Genomic DNA, 25,265 nt, shown 5'->3' with positions numbered 1-25,265 from the left:
CTACACCTCCAGGCCATAGCATTTGGAAAAAACACAAATGCGCACCTTGCACTTAATATGAGGCCAAGAGAAGTCATTAAACTTTAAAGCAAAAGAGATATAGTGTCACTAAAAATAGTTGTAATAATTCAGCATTCACATAAGCTGATGTGGAATACAAGAGTTTAAACATGCAAGCTAAAACTCTGGTCTTTTGCCTGAACACTCTGGACCCAAACTGGATGCAGAGGAGTAAAATGTTCCCTATGGAATTGAACAGGACAAAGTCAACTGAAAGATCCACATGTATTGGGGAAAAGCGGTTAAGTCCCTGTTCTGCCAGAGGAGAGCCTCCCAAGAAAGCTCCAACAGGTTTGAAAATCAGCAACCCAGAGAGGGGAAGAAGACCGGAAAGGAGATGCAGCACAGCAGTAATTAGCCCCGATGGAAGTCAATGGGGAAATAGGATATTTGCAAAAAACCTAGACCGCATAAACCCCACACTGCAAAGTGAGACCAGGTCTTGTTTTAAGGTGCAGTTTTACAGATCTGAACAGCCCGGCACTTGAACCATGGACCAACGACGACCCAGATGACAGAAAATGACAACTGTCCTTCTTAGGAGTGGGATCCTCATGCCAGAAGCAGTCACTAGTGCAACTCGGGAGGTGCCGGTGACACCCAGCCCGCCAACAGAATACTATCCCAAAAAGACAACTATGGCCATGGGAATCCAGGAGAGCTCAGACAAGCCGATTAGGTGGGGTATTGGGGCCTGAAATATCCTTCCAGGCAATGGCATCTTCCAACACCAAGGCGTAAAATGGGAAGACTGTGGTAAAACGGCCTGGAGATTGTCCCAGCACGGAACGCCTAGCCAATTAGGGGGACCAACAAGAGTACGAGGGAGGCTCTGCAAGGACTTCCAGCAGTAGAAAATGGGAATTCAGTCAAGGAAACTGGGTCCAGCCAATGCAGCCAGATATGGTCCCTAGACTGAAGCAACGGCTCAAAAACTGGCCAGCCCACCTTATTTGGTTCCTAACCCCAAATAAGGGTTGAGAAACCAATCCGGTTGGCTGCTAAAACAAGCAATCACACAAGGCCACCCCTACAGGATGTGAAATAGCTGGCCTATGGCCAGAAACTGGATTAGACCAGTTCAAACTACTACAGAGGGTGCATTACTGGGGCCTCAAACAAACCACAAGTGCACAACAGCCATTTACCCCATCTCATTTTTCTCAACAAGGAATAGCCCCTAAAACAAAATGGATGAGAGCAGGACTTAGAAAAAATACATTAGGCTACCAAACGTCTATTGGGCTGCCAACGCAGTAAATGGGCTTGCACCCTTGGAAGCCAAAACTAAAGTACGATGTCAGTAGCCTACTCACTAAAATCAATGTAGGGTGGCATATTGCCCTAGGGGCAAAAGGGGGTTGGGGTTTGGAAAGCACCCTGTCCGCATAGCATTTTGGGCACCATATACTCAAAAACAGTATATAAAAAGGGATGCAGTGTCAGGAGGACCTCTACGGAGGCCACAAAACTAGGCCAGAGAACCAAAGAAAATAGGAAGGGAAAGAAAAACGTTGAGGGGGTCCCAAAAAAATTACTAGAGAACTTCCAAAAAGGAATTTGTCTTAACAACCATCTCTGTTGGGTCTTATGGCTAGCAGGTCATGCGTGATTTTTAAGCACCTCATTTTGTTCGCAAAGTGGCTGTCCCTGTGAAAGTGCGCTGTGGTGTAGGCTGGTGGCAGCTACATTTAGTTCTGGCTTTACCAATAGCTTTAGCAATTTTTACTGCAGACAAATATGCTCCCAGTCGCTCATTTGACTTCCATAAAAGCAGTCCACCGTGCTGCAGCTCACCTTATTACAGGTGTGCAATAAAGTGACCGAATCACTCCAGTCCTGCGAGGACAAAATTGCTTCCTCTCCAGACCAGGATACTATTCATGACTGCATGCATGCATCATCTACAAAGCAGTCACGAGTAGCACACCGGCATACCTGGCAGCTAAGCTCCACATATCTGGTGACACACGCTCCTTGCGTAGCAAATCAACCAACCAGCTGGAATCACAGCTAGTCTGCAAAGGGAAGACCTGCAAACAATCCTCGTCACGCCCACCCTCTGGAACTCAATCCTAGTTTCGGCTCAGAATGCCCCCACAAATCTCCAATTTCATAAATCTCCCAAAATGTGGCTTTTTCAACAGCACCTGACCATGGACAAATCCCAATCAATGCACAGACCGCAGTTCAAAGTACTGTGCTACTGTTAAAAGACACAACCCAAAATGCTGGCTTCTCACACCTTGTACAGCACTCTGCTGCTCTTGAGCTAGGTCAGTGATTTAAACAAAAATTAATCAGCTTCTGGGTATCAATACACTGAAGTCCTGCGCCCCACCATTTTGCTTTGTGACCTTCCTTTGTCCCTGGGGCCATGAGGCAGGCCTAAAATGTCTGATGTGGGTCACTCTGAACCAAGCCCTCCATTCCACTGAACTATGTTACCCTGGTTTCCTGCCCCCAAACAGCCCCAATACACATTCAGGGTTATAGGTGCCTTTATAGTGGCAAGAGGGAGGTTTTAGGGCAAGGAACATGGGCTGGCCACCAAAAACAGTGTGTGTTTGCCTGGTGCAAGATCGATGGGCACGTTTTATCAGTGGGAGACTATGTATTTCTTCAGATTCTTATCTGGATTGCTGTTAGACTGTTACTTGAGGTGGAATGTAGCTGCTGAGGACCTTGTATAGCCATAATGGGTGGACCATGGCTTCTATTTTCTGTTCCCCCGATTTGTTCAAAAGCTGGTGGAAACCCATATGTTGGAGAGGGGATGAAGCATACAAATGATAAATCTCCCTTAATGACACCCCCAGCACATTTAGCTGCACTTCTGTACCTTTTTCATTTAATCCTGAAGAGTGGAGCCTTTTTCCACTCATTCATTCCTATGGGCACGGTCTTTTGGAACTCTGTTCTCTGCGTTTTACCTGTCTTATGGAGTCTACTTTCCTCCATATCTCTTTTAAGGCATCTGTATTTTACTTTTGCAGCACACTGCTCCTTATGGGCAGTGTTGCTGGGAACCCTTAGGATTCTCCTTTGAGATTATTTTCTTTATCCTAGAGTAACTACAGTTCTTAAGGATAGTATCTCTCCTAAAACTTCATATTCTGAGAGATTGTCACGCATCACCTTATGTGGAGTCCCAAGGAGATACCAAGAACCCCCTCCTCGCTGCATAAGATGGGGTGTGCTGGACCTACAAAGGGAAACGGTAATTAAAGTCAATTTCACTACTATTTTTGGGAACTATTTCACACCAGAAAAGGAATTTAAACCTTAAGAGAAATCCCAAAGGGCTTAAAGCGACACTGCAGTGAAGGTGCTGTGTGTGTTACCATACAAAAAGTAAATTCCTATGGAGTTTTTCAGACTCAAAAAACAAAGAAAACAACTAATCCAAATTAGGTCAAAACACATGAGTATGAGAAAAAGGGCTCACTCACTCCAGAGTTAAAATTAAAAAGTCCTAAAGTGCAGCAAAAGAGCTGGGGTCTCTACGGTTGAAGGGAATTATCAGAGAAGGAACAAGTTACTTACCTGTAACTGTTGTTCTCCAGCATGGGTCTGGCATGGATTCACATGCTCATGAATATTCCCCGTCGTCAGGCTGGGAATCCTCGGTAAAGAAAAAACCAGTATCAGTTTCGTTTCTGATCTGTCTTTCGTAGTAATAACCAATCACTGGTCTCTGCGTCATACTGACCACAGCCAATGACTGCCCTCTACCTAAGCACCGCCTCTGGCAGCCATCTTCAGATTTGGAAGCACGTGAAGTGGCAGTATGACCAAGTGAAGAGCCGCAGAGGGGTAGGCGGGAGGGTTCGCATGTGAATCCATGCCAGACCCATGCTGGAGAACAACAGTTACAGGTAAGTAACTTGTTCCTTCTCCAGCATGGGGTCTGGCATGGATTCACATGCTCATGAATAAAGAATACATAGCAGTACACACATGCACAACCACGGGAGGTGGCAAAGGCTCAACATTAAGCATCACATCAACTCAACATTAAGCATCTTACCTCCCCACCAGGCTCACCTCAGGCGAACAGGTTGCGCAGCACTGCTTGGCCGACCCTGGACTCCTCCCTGGAATCCCGGTCGACGCAGTAGAATTTCGTGAAGGTGTGCGTCGACCTCCACGTAGCAGCCCTGCATATGTCCAGCAGGGGCACACCAGATAGGAACGCCGTGGTAGCTGCGATCGCTCTGGTGGAATGGGCTCTCGGACGGCCAGGCAGCGGTCGGTTTGCCAACCGGTGACAGTACATGATACAGCCGGAGAGCCATCTGGAGATGGAAGCCTTCGAGAGAGCCTTCCCCTGATTGACAGGTCCAAAGTTCACAAAGAGTTGTGACGTCTTCCGAAAACCTTTCGTGCGGTCCACGTAGAACTTCAGCGCTCTAGCTACATCCAGCGAGTGCAAAGTCCTCTCAGCCGGCGACGAAGGCGACGGGAAGAACACAGGTAACACCAAGGGTTCGTTGAGATGAAAGTCTGACGGTACCTTGGGCATGAAGGAGGGGTGCGTCCTGAGCACTACCCTCGTGTCGTGGAAAGTCAAGTACGGGGCCTTGCAGGAAAGGGCCTGGATCTCTCCCACTCGTCGTGCGGAGGTGATGGCCACGAGAAAAGCTGTTTTCCACGATAGAAACTTCAACGGGGCCGAGTGCAGAGGCTCGAACGGAGGTCCCATGAGCTTGGTCAGCACCACGTTGAGCTCCCACGCCGGGGCCGGAGCCTTCACCGGCGGGAACGATCTGAACAGTCCCTTCATGAACTCTTTCACCAGACGATGAGACCACAAGGACGTCCGGCCCGTGGTTCTGGTGTATCGGGAGATCGCAGCAAGATGAATCTTGATGGACGCGTGTGCCAGACCAGCTTTGGCCAGCGTCAGCAGGTACGGCAGCACTTGGGGAGCCGTAATCCGTAGAGGGTTAATCTTCTGTGCGTGGCACCAGACAGAGAACCTCTTCCATTTGTGTCCGTAGCATTTAAGAGTCGAGGACGCCCTGGCCTTTGCAAGAACCTCTCTGCAATCGGCCGGTATGTCGTATCCTCCAAACTCTAGCGCTGCAGGAGCCAGGCCTGCAAGTTCAGCGACTTCGGGTCGTGGTGGAGGATGGCGCCTCCTTCCCTGGAGAGTAGATCCGCGTCCGCCGGCAGCTTGATTGGCGGGGACGCCGACAAGTCCAGAAGGTCCGGGAACCATATCTGCCTCGGCCACGCAGGTGCGACGAGGATCATCCTGCACCGTGACCTCTTGAGCTGGTTGACGAGCCGGATTAGCAGAGGCAAGGGAGGGAACGCGTAGAGGAACAGGCCCTCCCAGGGGAACGAGAAAGCATCGCCCATGCTCCTCGTCTGGGGAAACCTGCTGGCGAACCTCCGGCACTTGGTGTTCGTCGCCGTCGCGAACAGGTCGATCTGGGGTGTGCCCCACCGTCGGAAGAGGCGATCCACCAGATCCTGCCGTAGTTCCCACTCGTGGCACGAGCGCAGCTCCCTGCTGAGTGAGTCGGCGATGGTGTTTTTTATCCCTGCCAGATGAAACGGCACCAGAAGAATCCCTTGGGCGACGGCCCAATGCCACAGGTCCTGCGCCTCCTTGGACAGCGCTGGGGACCTGGTTCCGCCCTGTTTCCTGATGTAAAACATGGTGGTGGTGTTGTCGGTGAAGATCCTCACCACCTTGCCCTTGAGGGACGGAAGGAAGGACCTGAGGGCCCAAAACACTGCACGGAGCTCCAGGACGTTGATATGCAGGGACTTCTCCGTCGGGAGCCAGAGTCCCCTTGCGTGCAGATTTTCGGTGTGCGCTCCCCACCCTTCTAGGGAGGCATCCGTGGTCACAGTCACCTGGTGGGCTGGGGTCTGGAAGTCCATGCCCGCCGTCAGATGCGCGCGGGTGCCCCACCACCGTATCGCTCGTCGGAAACTCTCGTCGAGCTTGATCCTTTCCTCGAAGCTGCCCGTCGTCTGGATCCAGCGCGCATCCAGGAACTCTTGCAACGGGCGCATCCGGAGCCTGCACATGGGAATGAGGTAGATGCAGGAAGACATCATCCCGAGGAGGGACTTGATGGACCTCACCTTGGCCGCGTCGGCCACCAACATCCGTTGCACCTTGCCCAAGATGGTCCTGGTCCTCTCCTCCGACGGGGAGGCCAGAAGGGACACTGTGTCGAGCCTCGCTCCCAGAAACAGTGCGACTTGCGCGGGCACCAGGTGGGATTTGGCGTAGTTCACGGAGAATCCCAGGTCCGTGAGGAGTTGGACGGTCCTTGCCGTGTGGACCACGGCGAGCTCCCTCGTCTTGGCGCGGATGAGCCAGTCGTCCAGGTAGGGGTAGACGTGAATCCCCTCGCGGCGCAGCTGCGCCGCCACCGGTGCGAGGCACTTGGTGAAAACCCTGGGTGCCGACCGTAGTCCGAAGGGAAGGGCTTTGAACTGGTAATGACGCCCTTGGACCACGAAGCACCATCTGAGGAATTTTCGGTGCCCCTTTAGGATGGGAATGTGGAAGTAGGCATCCTCCAAATCCAACGACGATAGGAAGTCTCCTTCCTCCAGCTGACCCAGGACGTGCTGGAGGGTGACCATCCGGAACTTCTGCGCCTTGATGAACTTGTTCAGGCGTCGCAGGTCCAGGATGGGGCGCCATCCTCCCGTCTTCTTCTTCACGAGGAAGTAACGCGAGTAGACTCCGGAGCCCCGAAGCCTCTTTGGGACGAGTTCGATGGCGCCCTTTCTGAGCATCGCCTTTACCTCCAGGAGAAGTTGAGGGACGTGAAGTTCTTTCCTGGCCACGGGGGGGACGCGCGGGCACCTTCTTTGAAACTCGAGCGCGTGGCCCCGGGCCAGGGCGTCCAGCACCCAACGGTCGGTGGAGATGGACTCCCACACGCTGACGAAGTCCGCCAGCCGGCCTCCCACCGGGGTGCTTCGGTGGGGGCCCGACCCCACGGCCGGTTCAATCCTGCTTGGACGCGGCCTTGCCGCCTTGGCCTCCTTGGCGACGACGGCGGGGTCCGCCAGACTTGCCTCGTCCTCTGTAGGCCTCTTGCGACGACGAGCGGGCCGCTTGACGGTAGGAAGCGAAACCGCCGCCGGAACCTTTGGAGGCGCCCTTGCCTCCGCCGCTCCGAAAGGGCGTCCGCCGTTGCTGCAGTACTCCAAGGGCCCGGGCCGTCTCAGTATCCGCCTTGATGGCCTGAAGGGAATCGTCCACTGTCTTCCCAAACAGGTTGTTCCCGTCGAAGGGCATGTCCAGGACCCTGGTCTGGACGTCCTGCCGAAAGTCCGTAGCCTTGAGCCATCCACGACGTCGAAGGCAAACGCCGTTGCCCATCTGGCGGAACCCAGTGTCGGCGATGTCCGTCGCCACGGTGATGGCGTGGTCCGAGGCCACCTCACCTTCCTGCAGGATCTCAAGGGCCTCCGCCCTCTTGTCGTCCGGCAGAAAATCCAGCAGGGGAGCTATCTTGTACCAGAGCTCCCTGTCGTAGCGGGCCACGATAGCCAAGGCGTTGGCCGCTTTAATCGTCGTCGCCGCCGACGAGATGACTCTACGTCCCATGGCATCCAATTTCTTTCCCTCGCCGTCCGGCGGGGAAGTCGACGTGGAGGCCGCACCCCCCCCCCGCTTTCTTCCTGGCTGCCGCGGAGACGACGGAGTCCGGGGTAGGCTGCGCCCGGAGGCATAGGGGGGCCGAGTCCGGGACCCGGTACTTTTTCTCGTACCGGTCTCTTTTCGCTGGCGTCGTGGAAGGGTTCTTGAGGAGGGAAAGGCCCTCATCCCAAATGTCGTCCAACAGAGGCACTGCGAGGACCGTCTTCCTCTTGGCCTCGCGCCGTTGGTAAAGGAAGCCTTCCTTTTTCTTCTCCTCAGGGCAGAGTTGGAAAAGCTCGGATGCCCTGGCGATCATTGAGTGGAACGATCCAATCTCGTCGGGCGGAGAAGCCCTGGTGGGAGGCGACGACGGAAAATCCTCGTCGTATGCCTCGTCGTCCGTACCCGTCGCTGCCGTGTCAGTCCCCGTATCATCCCCTCGGGTGGACGGGGAGGAGGGCTGGACGGGGCGCGACGGTTGAAAAGGAGGCGGTGGATGGATCCTTCTTTTCTTGGTAGGGGGAACACCAGAAGGTCCCGGTTCTGGATCCCCCGACGGGAGAGGTTCCTCCGTCGGTAACGGTAGTCTCGTCCTTATCTCGGAGCATAAGGACTGTATAGCCAACAAAATGGCCGCTGAGTTGTCTTGCGGCGCTGGCAGAGGGGAATCCGACGGGCGAGCAGGGGCCCCGTCGGTATCCTCGACGATGTCGTCGTCGTCACCTGCGTCGGGGCCCATTCCGACGGGCTGGTCTTGTTCCACGCCTAGGCCGTGGCTTAAGACCTCGATCAGCTCCTCTTCTGAGGTTGAGGCCGAATCTACGACGACGCCCTGCCCCCCCTTCTTCTTCCCCACGGAGGGTTTCACGGGGGTCCTATCGATGGGCACGAAAGAAGACTCCCTCCGAGGAGGCAGGGAGATTCTGGGCCCCGAGGCCGCCACCACTGGTGCAGCCTCCACAGGCTGGGCCAGGGCCGCCGCGACCGTTTCGATAGAGGGCTTGGTCGAATGGATCAAGGCCTTCACCACCTTAGGTGCGCTCACCGCCTTATCCTTGAGGGAGGGGGCACTGCCACGCTCCTCCTCTGCCTTAGAGCTCGACCGGGGCCTCTCCAGGAGCTTCGCCGGGTGCTCGGCCTTCCTCTTACCCGACCCAGAGCGTTGGCTCGTGGTTGATGGTGCCGGGGAGGGTGCGCCCTGCCTGGCGCCCGTAGAGCCCGACCGTTCGGCGCTCCCGGTGCCAGCGGACTCGCGGTGCTTGGCCTTATGTTGGGCCCCCGTCGCCGGGGCGCCCTCAAAGGTCTTAGAAGACCGCTCAGATTTCTTCTTCTTCTCGCCAGACGGGCTCTTACCCTCCAGCCAGCTGGCGAGACGTTGATGGCGGTCCTTCATGGTCCGTTCCGACATGTTGCCGCAAAACGCACAGTCCTTCTCCACGTGCGTCTTGTCCCCATGAAGGCAGTAAAGGCAGAAAGAGTGTTCGTCCTCCTTGAAGACGTTCTGCAGCTGGCATCCAGGGCAGGCCCTGAACAGCTTTCCGGGCGTCGAGCTTCCCTTCTCCTGGGCCATCTCCGAGACCGGCCTGAGAAGCTTCTGGAGTCCTCCGAAGTGTAGCTCGACGAAATCTTCACCCTTGAGGGGCACAGATGAATCCGACACGGGTCCCCGTTGATCGGATGTAGGATCGGTGGAGCTTGAGGCTCTTTTGACCGAAAGAATCGAAGTTTTTGTGAAAAAGCGCGAAAAAATAGCACTAACGCTCGAGAGCAATAGCACGAGGATCCCAACACATGAACGTGCGGTAAAAATCTGAAGATGGCTGCCAGAGGCGGTGCTTAGGTAGAGGGCAGTCATTGGCTGTGGTCAGTATGACGCAGAGACCAGTGATTGGTTATTACTACGAAAGACAGATCAGAAACGAAACTGATACTGGTTTTTTCTTTACCGAGGATTCCCAGCCTGACGACGGGGAATATTCATGAGCATGTGAATCCATGCCAGACCCCATGCTGGAGAAATGATTTATTAGCGATAATACGGCAGAACTGTCATTAGTGTCAAAATGCTGTAACAATTGTAACCGCCAGTAACTACAAACTAAGCAGTGGCCTTTGACAAGTATTCTAAAGTGTTTTGGTTTAATATGCTAAGTATTTTAAAGTGATTCTTGTGCGTATATATAATACAGCTATATTATAATGTACATTTATTGAGTGTTTCTTTGAATTGCATTACTAGCTAGGTTTAGTGTACTTAACTACAGCCAACATCTTATGATGAGCTTGACTGCTCTCCCACTCTACCAAGGTTCCATGAGTAGTACACACTGATACTAAATGTTGGGGATCTACAAACCATTGGGATAGTTTTGTAAAATCTACCTCACAGCGGACTTTGGGAATACTCACCTAAAACCATCTTGGGCTTTTCATCTTCCCTCAGTCCTACTAGCTACTTGGACTGCCTGTGGCCTTTTGCACACGTTCCCATGGCTTTACTGTGCTGATTTACTGCTAAATCCACTTGGATCATGAACCTTGAGGTGGACAGTTGCCATAGCCTGATGTCTGGTGGTTAGCGGTCACCCCATCGCAGCTCCATCTTGGGATGCTTACTGTTGCTGCCTCCGTCGCTGGACTATTTCCTGCTGGGCTGGTTGCTACATGACCCCATGTGCTGCCATGAATCCTTGGTTGGGCTCCTATGTCCTTTCGCTGTTTCTTCATATACCGTACTTCTGCCTCGTGGATCTTTCTTCACAAGTGCCCTGTTTATCATTGTTTTTTCCTCGCCTGGCCCTTTGCTGTGTCATATGATCGAGGTCCTTCAAGTCTGAGGTCATGTACGAGACTAAACAGATAAAGTTTGACACCTAACCTCACCGTTCTCCCACCATTCATGAGTTGAAATCTTCCTCATTTAGCGACCTGCATACTTGTCTGAGGGACCTGGTATATTCCTTAGGATTCTTCCACAGGGGTCTAATGATCCAGGAGTAAGAGGGTTTAGCAGCCCCTCCATGCTCTTTTATTGCCCGACTGCTCTGCCACTCGTCCAAGGTCCTGAGTTAGTACTGACTGATACGAAGAGTTGGAGATCTACAAATCATTGGGATCGTTTACTAAAGTCTTACTGCCAGTAGGACTTTAGGAAAACTCCCCTAACACCAGTGGAACTTCCTTTTGGTTTTTTGGTATCTACCCAGCGGAAATAGTACTCTAGATGATGAAGGTTGCTGCCACCTTTCAAAGATGAGAAATTATTTGCTGCAATAGATGTATGAATAAGGGTCTTGTTGAAAGCCACCATGTCCGAGGCACTGCACATTGGCGATTGGGTCATTGAAGGCGATTATATAGACCAGTTTGATGGAGTTCTCCTAACCAGATGAGTCCTTGTAACTAGATTAGGCCTCTCCCTTTGAGATGGGATACGTCTGGGAGGAGTAGGCGGTCTTGAGCATAGGAACAAAGGCATAGTTTGTCGGTGCAGGCAGAGTTCTTTTCCTACAAGGAATTGGGCCTTTTTAATATTTCATCTATTGGCACTGGTTTCATATTTCCTTGAGGAAGAACTAGGTGGTTCTGATTGTGGAACGATGTGCCCACAGATGGTACATTGACAGGTTATGCTGGAAGTGGACCTCTTTGGCATCAAATTCCTATGCGAGCCAGTATCCAACTACGATCTCGACTTCAAAAAGGAGATTAAACTGTTGAAGTCAAATGCTTGGGTAAATGTCTTGGCAGAGATCTTAGACAGCCTTAGTTGAAGAAGACAATTATCAATAGATGTCTGTCAAAAGCCTCGACATCGAAGAACAATTTGCAGGGGGTATCTATCTGCATGCGAGTACAGCGAGGTTAGGGCAGCGTTGGGAGCTAGTATAGCCTGGTTAGTAAGAGGGGTCTCCTCACCAGTTATTAGGTCTCGGGATGAGACGGCTGGTCTCGGGTGTTCTAACCATCGTAACACAAAAACTTGTTATCTTGGTGTCTAACAAGATATGTCATGACAAACTTGACACGCCTCAAATCCATGATCCTCCACCAAACAGTACATGGACATGTGTTCATCCTGTTTGTCATCTTTAACATTGCATTTAGGGCCTATAAAGCAGAGCAGTGAAAGACTGAGGGAAAGAGGTAGGTCTTAAAAAAATAAAATGTAAGAAAGGTGGCAGAAAAATTTGATTTGAGTGCCAGCTCTCTTGGAGGGCCAGAATCTCAGGATAAAAAATATGTTTTGCCTGGGTGTCCAAGATTTTGGGGTGCTTAAGAGGGCCTACAACATTCTGATGAACCATCTTTGCCTTTTTAAAATCATACCTATACACTATAAGGGCGAAATGGGAGCTTAGGGAGTGGTTATATATGCACACAGTGTAAGGGCACTAATTCAGCACCAACTGCACTCTATAAGCAACACAAACCCACCCAAAGGATGAAAGGTTCTGTCAAAAAATGTTGACAAAATGTCAAAGGTGCCAAAATAAAGAGGAAAACATAAAAAGTGAGACATTAGTAAATTGTAACTTTTGTGCAGTCTGGGTCTGTGCGAGTTAGATTTTTTCCAAAGTTCTTTAGGCGGCCTATGTCTACAGTACATTCAATATATTTCTTGTTGTCATTTTTCTTGCAATTTGAGATTTAAAGCAGGTAGACACGTGTGGCCAGCACACATGCTATTTCTACTCCTTTTAGTATGCAGTACAAGAAAAATTGAACAAAACAAACCTGGGGTTTATTGGCTTATTTGTGAGAGACAGGATTTTATACTTCTTTCTAACTGAAATGTATCCCGGAAACCTGCTCATATGCAGGTGTTCTAATCTTAATGATTAATAATTAAGTTCCAAATGAAGAATTGAAGATTGTAATGGTGTAACATGGACATGTTCTTTCACCCTTTGGAACAAATGGATACTCAGACAAATTATTGCTCAAGTCTTCAAAGATCCTGTACCTGGTGTCTGTAGGTAACTTGTGAAACAAACCGTCTAATACTGGTGAACATGGAGGCACAAGCTGTCCAGAGCATATGGAAACTACACTGTTAGCAACTCCATGAAGAGAGAGTGTCAGTCAGAGCATACCTAGCATAAAGGAGCTGTCTATGGCTTGACAGTAGTCAAAGTGAGCCAGTGTCAAGAATGACAAGGATGCAAAAAGAGAGAAGTGTGAAAAACAACAATGCTTCCTCATTCCGCTTCAGAAAGAGCCTGAAACTAGGTATTTTACAAAAACCGCATATAACAGGTGAAGGACAAGTTTATCATGCAAACTAAAGGCTTGAGAGAAAAACAAAATCATACCCTCCAATTTGTGAGCTCTGAGTTTCAAAACCACCTGGTTCCATAAGACCATCTTCCTTTGGCAAACTTTTAACAAACTCTGAATACTGCTGTCCTGGTTCATAAAGCTTTGCACTCTCACACAGAGCCTGGAAGTTAACTGGAAGAGACACCACTTGAGCATGTTGCATCTGGAAGAGGTTAACCGTTGCCTGTGATTAAATAAATAAGGATAACCATTAATGAAAACAAGGGAGTTAAAAACTACCAACAGCATTCCACATTGTACTTTGTAACTGAAGGTAAAGTCATTTGAGAACGAACTTAATGGCTTGACAGTATGCTCATATTATGCAATGTTTTTTCAAATCTTAAAAGAACCTAAATACGGTTTCTCAGGCATCATGAAAAAGGCAACCGTAGAAAGCAAAGGGTACTCCACGTAATCACAATCAAGAGTATCCCCTGGAACCTAAAGGCCCTTGCTATCAACCCCACCTTTTTCTTGCTGCTGGACAAGTTCCCTTTTTGTGGTACGTGTTTCAGAGGTACAGAACAATGGGTTTGAGTACCTGTCTGATCAAAACAGTACATCTACTGAATTCCCTCTGTTTTTCTTGGGGTTCCCTCCACCTATTTGGCCTTCAAGCACAGAGGATAACCATAGCAGCAGTAGAGGCCACAGTACCCCATTTTGCCCCAAATGCTGATAAACACAAAATAGAGAAGAGGGCTGATGGTCCCTCACACACAGCTACCCAGCGAAAGGTGGATGACGAAGAACCCAACATGGATGGACCAGTCTAGGCCATCAGAAAAATAAAATATCAAAATACAGGGAGAGACTATGGAGTTAGAAGCGGTGAGAAGATTGAGGCCCCTCCCGAAGCAAGCATGCATCGCTAACAGGGAAATTAAGCCACAAACTGCAAAGAAGGCCACATTTCACCAGGAAACCATAACCGTCTAGGTCCTCGGATGGCTGCCAGCAACAAGGATTGACAAATATTTGCACAAAAGCATTTGAAGCCATTGAACAAGAGGGTCAGAGTCAGCATAAAAACAATGTCCATGAATGGCAGTCACTGTGAGGTGACATTCCACAACCCCAGAAAGACCTTAAGATGCTTTCAATGTAAAATAATGTAAAGACCACCAATGAATAAACAGATAATATAGCCTTAGGCCACTTATGAACATACCATATTTGGCAGCGGATGAAAGGTATAGGATCTGAAATTGATAAAGGAAATGCTGGGGGACAGAGCGCAGAAGGTCATTCTCCAGAACACTATGCGGGATACAAACACATCTGAATGGGATGAGAAAAATCATTTTCAACACTAGAAAAAATCTCTGTGTGGACACAGAGGTTGTCAGGGAGATGTTTCATGCTTATGTTTCATCCCCTCTCCTAGTGAGACCCCCAGCACGTTTGGCTGGATTTCTGGACCTTTTTCTTTAAATCCTGAATGAGTGAAGCCTTTTTCCACTCTTTAATTCTTAGGGGCTCTCACTTTTGGAACTCTATTCTTTATATTCTACCTGTACTGTGTAGTCGGTCTGCTCCATAGCTCGTAAAGGTAGTTTTTACTACTGCAGCACAGCTCCTTATGGGCAGTGTTGTTGGGCATCCTTAGGGTCCTCCTTTAAGATACTTTTTCTATATCCTTAAGCAACTACAGTTCCAAAACACTTGTGGAAATGGCAGTCTCCAAGGGTGGGCCCCTGCCAGCCTTTACCTGCATTTCACATATATGTCACTTGTTGTTTACTGGCGGGTTTTCTGTTTTCTTTCATTTTCAATATATTGCATGACTTTTCATGTTCCTAAATGTATTTTTCATTATGTACCGTATACGCCCTGCTCCTGCCCAGATACAGAGAATCCAAGGCCTAGCCTGCTCCCTTCCTATCCCATCCCTTTCCCAAACCCCAGAAATAAACTTGTTCCCAGCCCAGATGACAGCTGCTTAATCTGCAGCCTGGGGGCTGGCCCTTCCATCCTTGCTTGGACAACTTCCTCTCCTCCCCAGCCTATGTTTGCCCACCTGTCTTCTCCATCCCCCTTCCTGTACCAAGCCTCCTTGGACTCTGGGAACAGCTACGGTCATCATGGGGGTGGGTGGGCTTTAGAGGGTAAAAGCAACAGCTGTGCAGAGAGCACATGTCCCTGCCTATGTTTGCCTACATGCCATCCCCACACCCCTTTCCGTACCAAGCTTCCTTGAGTCCTAGGAACAGGCACAAACCCAGTCCACCTGCTGTGTTCATCATGGGAGTGAGCGGGGGAGATACAGCCTTATAAGCGTGCTTTCTGGGGAGCCTGCAGTGGTGTGCAGTGTGTGGTGATGGGGGCAGAGAAGCTGAGGAGGCCCCTGTAGCTCGTACCCTTTCTATGTCTTCCCTTTCTCCATTCTCCCTCATTTTCTCTCCATTCTACCGCAAACTGCTCTATTTTTTCACCAGTAGACTCCCCAGCCTCTCTGCCTCTGCTTCTCCCTCCTTTTCTCCCTCTACTTAAGTCTTTCCCTCTCCTTTTTTCCTTCTTGCTCATTCTCTTTCACACATTTTCTTTCTCTGTCCCTTTCTTCCTCCCTCTCTCAATTGTTACCCCTTCTCTGAGCCCTCAACCTCTCCATCAGCCAGTCTCTCCCCTCTCCCATATCTCTGCACCAGCGATTTTCATCCTTGCTCCACACCCTCTCTCTCACCGCTGCCCATTCTTTCTTCTCCTCCGTCTCTCCCTCTCTCCTTCCCAGCAGCCTCCCCACTCAAATCTTTCCCTCTCCAACTCTGCACTTCTTCCCTGGGGGCCCCACCTTTTCCCCGCCCCTTGCATCCACAGGTACTCCACAGGGCCCGGGTCCCATGAAAGTGGATGTGCCTATCTTGTATGCCTGCCAGCAATGCCCCGCCTTGAGACACAGCCCAGTGCAGACAATCTGTGCCTAGTGTGCCTAACATACTCTGCTGGCAATAGGTCTCCTCTGTCTGTAATTAACCTGCTCGGCAAAGGCTTTGTTTCACTTCTTGGTGTAGCCTGTCTGTTACTGCCAGAGGGGGGACCCAGTCCGCCTCCACACACAACACACCCTCAACGGGTAGGTTAAATCTCTGGCCCCAAAATTGTGGCCCTGCATGGGGTCTCCCACACGGCCTTCAACATTTTGGCCTGCCTCCCACATCCACACACTGATTCTTAATGTTGGGACCACCAGAGGTTAGTGACCCTCAAAGGTCCTCTAGTGCTGCTGGCACATAGTAAAGACTTTCCACTTTTAATTACAACCACCCTGACGCACTTTCATCCCTCTATTAGCAGGAATCAAAGGAGTTAATCCTACATTTTGTGCTTTGAATTTCCACAAAAGAGAGAAGAAAGCAATATGTTTGGGAATCACTTTTTGCTAAGCTGAACACATGCACCTTAAGTTGCTTTACACTACTGGTCAGACTCACCAAAAGTAATTGTTTTCTAAGATCGCTCATCTAGATTATCACACTCATGGCAACCCGTTGCCATCAAGGGCTCTGAAACGGGTGGGGTGAAAGTATGGACTGCACACAGAGACTGATAAAAGTTCAGCAACACTTCAAGAATTAAAAAAAAATGTTAAATGCCTGTTACTGTAAATTTACAATCCCAACGCTATTTGATTATATGCCTATCTAATCACCTGTGCCGCTTGATCCTCTTGCTACGCCAGAACCGGCTAACTGTGCTATTAGTAAAGGGTTGAATATTGAAGATGCCGAAAGCTGAGAGATTATGTAGGATGTACAAATATCCACGAGTCCTGGAGTCCCAAAAAAATGTGCTGACTGATCAGATATCTAGGCGTACATGTTCACTGCCCAAACACGATTGAAACGGCTGACTTTTGGCGTCGATGCTGTAATACGCAGAGTAAAATCCTGCAGTTAGACCTATATAGGGTCTGTCTAAATGTCTCCAAGAAACTTGAAGAGGTGACAGCTGGCCCTGGGCAGGCAGGTATAGTTGAATACAGAAATACCAGGAAAGGTAAAACTAAGCGCAGGCAGTTTAAGGTTAGCTCTAGTTAGTCGTACTGGGCTGCATCTGGGATTGTCTGTATGATTTTAGTTTTTGTATATTTTTCTTTTTAACTTGTTATCTGCATCCTTACATTGTAATATAAATGATTGATGAAATATTTTAGAAAGATTTATCATATATATTGAATACATGTGTAAATTTTTTATACTAAAACACATTAATTAAAAAAATTGCAGATTTATGTATAAATATATATTCAAGCATGCATACAACTTGAGAAGAGACAACATTGCAGGCACAAGATCTAAAAGGTGTACAAGTTAGTTTTAGTCCTTGATTGAGATGTGTTGGGCAAGATTGTATGCAGTACCCTTAGGGTGCACGACAACAACCCTGATCTCCTGGCAGTAGTAACCAAACCTTTGGTATTGGTCTGTACTACACAGGTTGGTAGTGTGGACGAGTAGCCTGGCTTTTCTCAAGAAGGGTCAATGTGAGCTGTAGGGGAGTTACACAGAGGTTCACAGTGACAAGTATTCAAGCAGACACACACACACACAGGGTTTCTTGATAAAACAATTATTAATTTATTTACCAGTCAGTTTATGTAAGCCTTCCTCAGAAGGGAGCACTGTAAAACACCACACAAATATACTTCAAAATTATACACTCTCTTAAGTTCAGAATCAGTAAATACCCATTTGGGATGGAATACAGCGGAGACCTACACCCACAGGTGACTTCAATTGCTAGGGCGCTGTTGACATTAATGTATTACTGTTGGCATTCAGCATTTAGTTAAGAGCAATTAAAAAGGGAAAAGATGATTAGTGCAGACAAGATACCACAAATATTTCTTAGGCAGGCAAATACGTTTAGATCCCCCAATAAGAGTCATTCAGTTAAAGCAGGCTAAGCCAAAGTCAATAGGCAAGAGTCTATATGGGCTGAAGCACTTATTTGAAGGTAAGTAGATAAGTCTTTGCACTATGTTTCAGAAGTCTTTGAAGAAAAAGATCAATGTAGGGCCACACGCTGTTAGACTTGTGAGTAGTAGAAGATGCAAGCAACTCTACAGAAAGAGTTAAGTTCCCTTAGACTTTGTACAGTACCTTTAAAATGAAGAAAAGATGCAGCTGATGACTCCTGTTCCGGGGCAGCTCTGCAGATCTCACTGTTCCTGGGCCTCAGTCGTGGGGTCAAGAGGGAGGACGTCGGAGGACTCCTGCACTGCACTGGGACGGTCAAAACTTGCAACCGGCAAATTTCACTTTCAGTGGCTGTTCAGTGTTTCAGCTCCTCGCGTCTACCGCAAATAGCAACACCGCGGTTCCTGGCTGTCGAAATGGACTTTCCTTGCTTCTGGGGTCCCACACTCTGTTGAGGGGGCTCAGGCTCGGTCAGTCCTGCTTCCTGGGAGTCCGCAGGATCTTCCTGGAGGTCTTGGCCAACTTAAAAGCAACAGACACAATCTGGTGTTCCTCTCCCTGGCTCTACGGTTTCCAGCAACAACTCTGGAAATTCAACCAGCTCCAAGATGTATGTCCAGGTGGCTTACTTTGGAGTTGATTGGTCCCACCAACTCAAGGGGAGAGGTTGTCCTTGCTGGGGCTTCTCTCTCGATGCGAACTTAGCGTTTCGGCACTGCAGCAGGGCTTCACCGAGCAAACCAACGGTCCAGGATTTGCAGCATGCGTCCTCTTAAAGTTCCTCTTCCGTTCCTTCGCACAGTGGTTGACTTTGCCTTCCAAGCCAAAAGGCTCGTCTTTTATACAGTTTTCACCCATTCATTCCAGCCTAGCTGTCACTCACCCAGTAGGGTGGCTGTCCTTGCCGGACAGTCAGCAAGCCAATCATCACAAAGTGCATTTGGGTCTCCTAAGCACAGGGTGTTTCGGGCACCTCCCTCACTTCCTGCCTACCCCAGACACCCTGGAGCCAGAGGTGGGCTTCACTTGTTAATCCCGCCAAAGACAAAACGAACAAAGGGCCCAAACCTGGTTTGTCGTGCCGAGTAAATCGCAAGAAGGACCTTTCCACAAAGAAATGGCAAAAAAAGAAGACCAGGGCCATTTTGACAAAAATGGCACCCTTCGGTGCTTTACTGCAGTTGTGAACGCAGCCCGCGGTAAATGCACACCACGGTAGTAAAAACGAAACCACTGCCACCAGCTATTCAGTGAGGAAAGGGTAACATAAAAAATGTTACATGAGAAGCTAGACAAAGGGGATACTAAGTAACCCCTCCAGCACCCTATTGTAAAATACTGCTTTACTGCTCTGGGAAACAGTAGCTTATCCCAGAGAAGGTATTTAAACCTTGGGGAAATCTAAGAGACTTCCCTGTGTCACTGCACTAAAGGTGCTGTGTGCCACAATGTAAAAGATGATGCCTATGGAGTTTATACACAGGAATGAATAGGCTGCGCCGAATGGACGCGTTCAGATGAGCTCTGAAAAGATTACACATAATGAATAAGCGGTCGAATCTGTGAAGAGATTACCACATGAAAGCGCTGTGGCACCTTCAAATTTGACAAGAGACTAGACGCTAGAGGAATCAAATGTTTTAAGTTGATAAGGCCATTATCCTAATTGCCATCACAAACTCCACCCTGGAGGCATATCTTGAACACCCAAATTGGAGACCATTTACTTTACGAACAAACTTACCGAGAATACATGAATCAAATGTTTTAAGTTGATACATTTCGAATGATGGGAACAATTCAGATGATTTCTTGGATAACAATCAGCCACTAAACCCCTGAGGAACCGCCAAAAAACAGGCAGGGAAACACGTGTCGGGAAGGGAACAGGCTGGATACTATAAAGTATTATTTTTGATACATTAACCTCTAACCTTTGGATACATATTGGATGCAAATCAGCATTCTGTGATAAAATACTGATCATTTATTTTATCAAGAACTGTATTGATGTTTGGATTTGAATGATTTTACAATTCAAATTGATTATTTAAGTAATCCCAAAATAAAAGCAAGCAATCAAAGCTAAGAAAATCGAACCAAATAGCCTCGTGCAGCAGTGATTTTGCCTAAAAATCTATTTACCAAAATAAGGTCTATTTTGGATTACTATCTTCACTCAAGCGCAAACTCCATTAAGGTCTAGTGTATATATTTTTCCATATTTTGTCTCTCTACAGTCTGAGAGGTTAAGACCTTTTGTTTTGCCGCTTGCTCACATCATTTTTCAGCACAAGAGCAGCGCCGGAATCAGCCAAAGACTGTACTTGTCCTTTTTCACTTGCCTATGGAGTTTGTCAAACTCCACAACCAAAAGAAACAGTACAAAAATCAAATTAAAATACACGAGAGAGTGGGAAAAAGGGTCTTATCCTCTACAGTTTAAGAAAATCAAGTCCTCAAAATTCAGCAAAGTTGCTGGGGGTCTCTAAGGTAGAGGGAATTGGCACATTTCTGAGAATTCTCCCTAACAAGATGTATCGAATTTAGAATGTAATTCTGATAGCAATAAGGCCATCTAATCAATAGATTATTCTTAAAATTCAAACACAAATGAGCTGTTTTTGATATTAATGCGATGCGTCAGATGAAAGGGGCATAACGGATCTGCACACAGGGCAGTGAAGGTGGTTCACATCCAAAGACTAACTCAGAGGCATTCTAGCACAAATGTTGCACTCACAAATCCCCTTAACACAAGCTTTAAGAGGTGAGTGATGTGGTCACCGGCAGAGAAGGATTCACTTTAGGTCTTGATAGGCTAGCTCAGCACTGGAGCACTACAGCCACGACAAATGGAACAAATCTTCCCAGGTGAGTCAGAGAATCGCCAACAGAAGATCATGAAGAACAAATGTTGCATATGTTCCAGTAACAAGCCTACACAGTGGATTTATTTATTGGGTATTTATAATGCACCTGTACACAATGTGTTTAGATGTGTAGATCAGCAGCTGGGATGGTCAGGGTTTGACAGCCAGGGAGGCAAGGTCAACAGTAAAACCTAAACCATGGCTGGACAGGCTTGGCTGTTCAGCTAAGGTCAACAATGGGGATCCCTTTACCTAGAAATTAACAATTACAATTCAGAAGAGGTGCAGCAAGACATGCCACTGAAAGTCTCCTCACCAGGAAGACAGACCCAGGGAACCAATAAACAGCAGATGAATCAAGTAAAGAGTCCAGGAGAGAATAGCCATGTCAGGAGAATGCAGTCTTGGGTTTCACAGACCAAGGAGCACAGGCACGAACTGTCATGCGACGCATTCCTACTTGGCGTCTGTGGACCCGATTCCGATTACGCACTTCCTAATTCCTGTCACGTGTTTCACGTCACGTCCACTTGACTGTCTAGTCTTTCTCCGTTTAGCGAACATGGCATTATTTAAGCCACACCCTATCTTCCTTCTGTGCGTTGCAACCCTTCCGGTCAGCTGTGCTTTCTTTTGCTGCCGTGGTTTGCTGTACGCTGTATTCTGGCTCCGCTGAGCTTTCCCCTCTCTACTCCTCCTCGCCCTTTCAGGCTCCGATTCTCGGGACCTTTCTCTCTCTATTTTTCCTTCTTATTCTTTGGTTTATTAACCATTCTGTTTTGCTTGCAATTTTTCCGTTTTATTTGTTGTGGGAGTTATTGCATTTCCTACACTTCCTGTTTCCTGTTATTCATTCCTCGCTTTCTATTACTGAGTATTGCTGATTTCCGTTGAGTTCAACTGCTACAACCTCCATCAGGATTCCCACCTGCCTGTTGTGATTTCCTGGGGTTTTTGCCTACATTTGGCTTTTTTCCCCTTTCCGGTCTCTCCCGGGAGGGGGTCACGGTCAGGGCGTTCCTATCATTCTCACTGTGGCTTCTTCTCGTGGGAGATATCCGCAACAAAGAAAAAAAGAAAAGGACTACAGAGTGCATTGAACTCTCAGATCTATTGAAGAGGACTCTGATTCAACAGGTGAGGAGGTTGAAGAGAGAAGCGGGGATATTGACATCGAGATTGTTGACACAAACTTAGAGATGAAGAGCCACAGAAACTCCTCCTAAAGGTCTGAGCCAGTTGTCTCACTGGATAAGATGAAAAAAGCACCGGAAACAGTAGTGTCTGTTCAGTGGAGGGACAGAGCTTCACATTCTTACTTTCAAAGTCCCAAAAGATCCTGGTGCAAAGCTTCTACAGCCTTCTTCGGGTCGGTAATATTGCATGGAAACTTGTGGATTGAAGATCAAAGCCTAACAAAGTTCTTGGAGCAGAGTGCCATCTTTCATTCTGAACCAAAGGGTAGAGGGTTAACCCATCTACCTACCAATTGCACACATTCACCATTCATGGTTTGGGGGCGGGGGGGCAGTTAACCAGTGCTTGCCACCACCCAAAACTCTTTCATGGGCAATCCCCCGGGCAAACTGAGTATGTGGATTCCTGAGGAATCCAAGACCAACAGCCCCAGTAATCAATCCCACGCAAGCCCACAGATTCATTTGAGGGCTCTTCTCCAAATCTCACACCATAAAAACGACCAGACATTTGTATTCCCGTTCTCCACCTAATCACACTCAAAGGCAAAAAAGCACAGTTTCCTGGTTACTGGATTTCCAAATGCTAGACACTGCATTGTGCAAATCTCCAAGAAGAAAAGGTTTATTGTGAGCCACAATGGCTATCACTTGGCAGTTTACTTGAACATATTGACTGCACATCAGTCAGAACCAGTACAATGTGAGTCGGGATACTGACCCAGAGAGACAAAAGGGCATCTTGTGTGTCGTTTCTACTTTTGGGGTTCACAATGGTCCACAAACTGCTATATAGATGTACTCACTGAAAAACATTGTTAAAGCGACGTTATGCTGCAAGGAAAAAATAAATAAATAAAAAAAATCAAAAAAAAATTTGCAAAAACCAAAATAAATTAATCAGTTACAGGTGAGCCATGCAATCATAAGTCGCGCCACTGCCATGTTACTACTCACTGATGAGGTCCAATGAGGCTGAAAAATGCCTAGGGATGCTTGTAGGTCTCGTGCAGAAGGGATGTGAACAAGCAGTTCAGGCTGGACTGCCCCTTTTGGGGTGGGACCAAGCTTGATTTGCATACGGTCTTTGTCCTTTTGTAGTGGCTTGGCAGGTGAAGAACGAGGGTCTGGAGCTTTGCCCAGATCAATGCCACAGGTTAAGATTAATTCTAAACCATCCAGCCATCACCTCTTTTGCTAGCAACACTCTGAACAGACACCATTGTACAGACTTTCCATCATGATTGTTACAGAGGAGAGGTGTCCTGCGGGATGTCGTCAGTGACGAGTCTTAGTTAAGAATTTGTAGAGTACAACTGGTGTGGGACTTTACAAGACTTATCTCTTGGTATTATGTAACCCACCTTTTAATAGAGGCTTGTACTACACAAGTTGGTAGTGTGACTGAGCAGTCAAGCTTAATTTAAGAGGGGTAGTGTGAGCTGTACAATGAAATCAGTTAATACAGGTATCTAAGTAAACACTTAAAGTTATAGTATAAATATGTATTTATATATAGACAAGGATAATTAGACAATCTTTAAAAAGCAACAATTACTAATGACATTAATCCCAAAGTTAGGATTAAATTTCCACAAGAGCAAAAAAGCAGGTGAGTAACTTTTCATGTTATACATATTTCAGCACATTGAGTGATGTCATTAGAGGCCAGTAATAACACATTTGTGATCACCATTGCAAAATTGAGGTATAAGGGTGGAAAAGTTATAGTTCGTTCAGAACATACTTTGTACTCTGAAAAACAGTTAGAGTCTCCCAGAGGAATGTAGGCAGTCTTTTATTCCAGCAATAATAGTGTCCAACAATTAAAAACTTTAAAGGAACAGGCACTGCCACAGCCATTAGGTTCTTTAGGGATCCAGGACAGCCAAAGACAATAGGCCAGTTCAAGGTTCTGATGCTCTCTTCTTAGAAAATGTTTTATAAAAGTCTGTAGTTCAAACAGAAAATCACAGAAGCTCAAGAGGAGCTACCTTGAAGAAGCAGGAGCTGCAAGGCCAGTGCAAGTGAGTTGAGGTCAACTCCAAGGAGGGTAAAATAGCACTCTCCAAGCTAGGAAGCACCACAAATGGCAAAGGGTAGAAGAAACCCAAGCCCCACAGTACCTGTGAACTGAACAATTTGTTCCAGCTGGATGCCTTCCTGTTGCAGTGTAGCTGGTCCTTGGTCCTGGTGACAAAAGGGGGGACGTCTGCTGGGCTTCCGCGGCAGCACTCGAGAGAGGGGTTCTGCAGCAATGGATTTGCCTCGGTTTAGCAGCCTTTTGTGGTTATGGCGCCTTTTTCTCAGAACCAAAGAAGAACGAACAGCTGCAGTTAGACGTTACTTTATCCCTCGTCCTGTACTCTGATGAGGAGACTCTGGATGAAGATTTCCTGCTTCTGTAGGGTCCCTCTGGATGCCCACAAAGATTTGGCCAGATTTGCACTTTCGAAGACAATCCACTCGATGATGGTCAGGGGTCCCCGAGTATTGGGCTTCTGCAGCCTTGGAAAGTCACATTATGTCAGGGATTGCGCCAAAATGAAACTGGTCTTAAGGCTACTTGGTCCCACCAGCCCAAGGGAAGAAGTCGTCCTGCACGGGTCTTTCCAGTCGAAACGAAAACTGGGTCAGCACAGTTGCAGGACTTCACCAGGCACTCTGCGGTCCAGGATGGTGCTGCTGGCATGTCTTCACGTCTTCACCAGATGTTGTCCTCCAGTGGTAGACTTCCTCTAGTCCCAAAAACCTCACCTTTTAAGCACGTTCCCATTCATTCACAGCTATAGACTGTGAATCACCCAGCAGGGCGGATATTCTCCCGGGACAGCCAGCTGGCCAATTGGAGCTGGATTCACTCAAGCACACAAGATTTTTCGGGACCCTCCCTCACTTCCTGCCTTTCCAGACACACTGGAGCCTGGGCGGGCTTCATGGCTGAAGCCCGCCAAAGGCAAAATGCACAAAGGACTCCAAACCGATTCAAACAGAAAAAAAGGCCAGAAGGAACTAACTCACAAGAAATGGGGAAAATGGAAGACAGGGATATTTTCGAAAAAATGGTCACCCTTGCATGCTGTACTGCAGCTGAGGAATCAGCCTGCAGATAGATGGCACAAGTTAGTTAGTGTAACAATGTTACATGAGAAGTGGTATAAAGGAATTCCTATTTAACCACCCCCCTCCAGCACTCCACATAGGGCGGTGTGTGCTGGATCCACAATAAGTAAGACAGGAGTCATCCTACTATTCTTGGGAACAGTAT

The 25,265-nt window shown here is 48.0% G+C and overlaps 1 protein-coding gene across 10 annotated transcripts in view; it reads right to left on the bottom strand.

Annotated features, from left to right (window-relative positions):
- Positions 1 to 25,265, bottom strand: part of ARHGAP29 (Rho GTPase activating protein 29) — a 527,305-nt gene that overhangs the window by 142,558 nt on the left and 359,482 nt on the right. For all 10 annotated transcript variants that reach the window (XM_069641212.1, XM_069641216.1, XM_069641217.1 and 7 more), the window contains one exon: positions 13,000 to 13,190. In XM_069641212.1, the coding sequence (XP_069497313.1) occupies positions 13,000 to 13,190 (191 nt within the window). The remainder of the gene's footprint in view (positions 1 to 12,999; positions 13,191 to 25,265) is intronic.

The sequence above is a fragment of the Ambystoma mexicanum genome, chromosome 1q (genome assembly GCF_040938575.1).
Source record: "Ambystoma mexicanum isolate Mex_15411 chromosome 1q, UKY_AmexF1_1, whole genome shotgun sequence".
Taxonomy (NCBI): Eukaryota; Metazoa; Chordata; class Amphibia; order Caudata; family Ambystomatidae; genus Ambystoma; species Ambystoma mexicanum.
The sequence above is the reverse complement of the archived record's forward strand: the minus strand, read 5'-3'. Positions and strand labels throughout refer to the sequence as shown.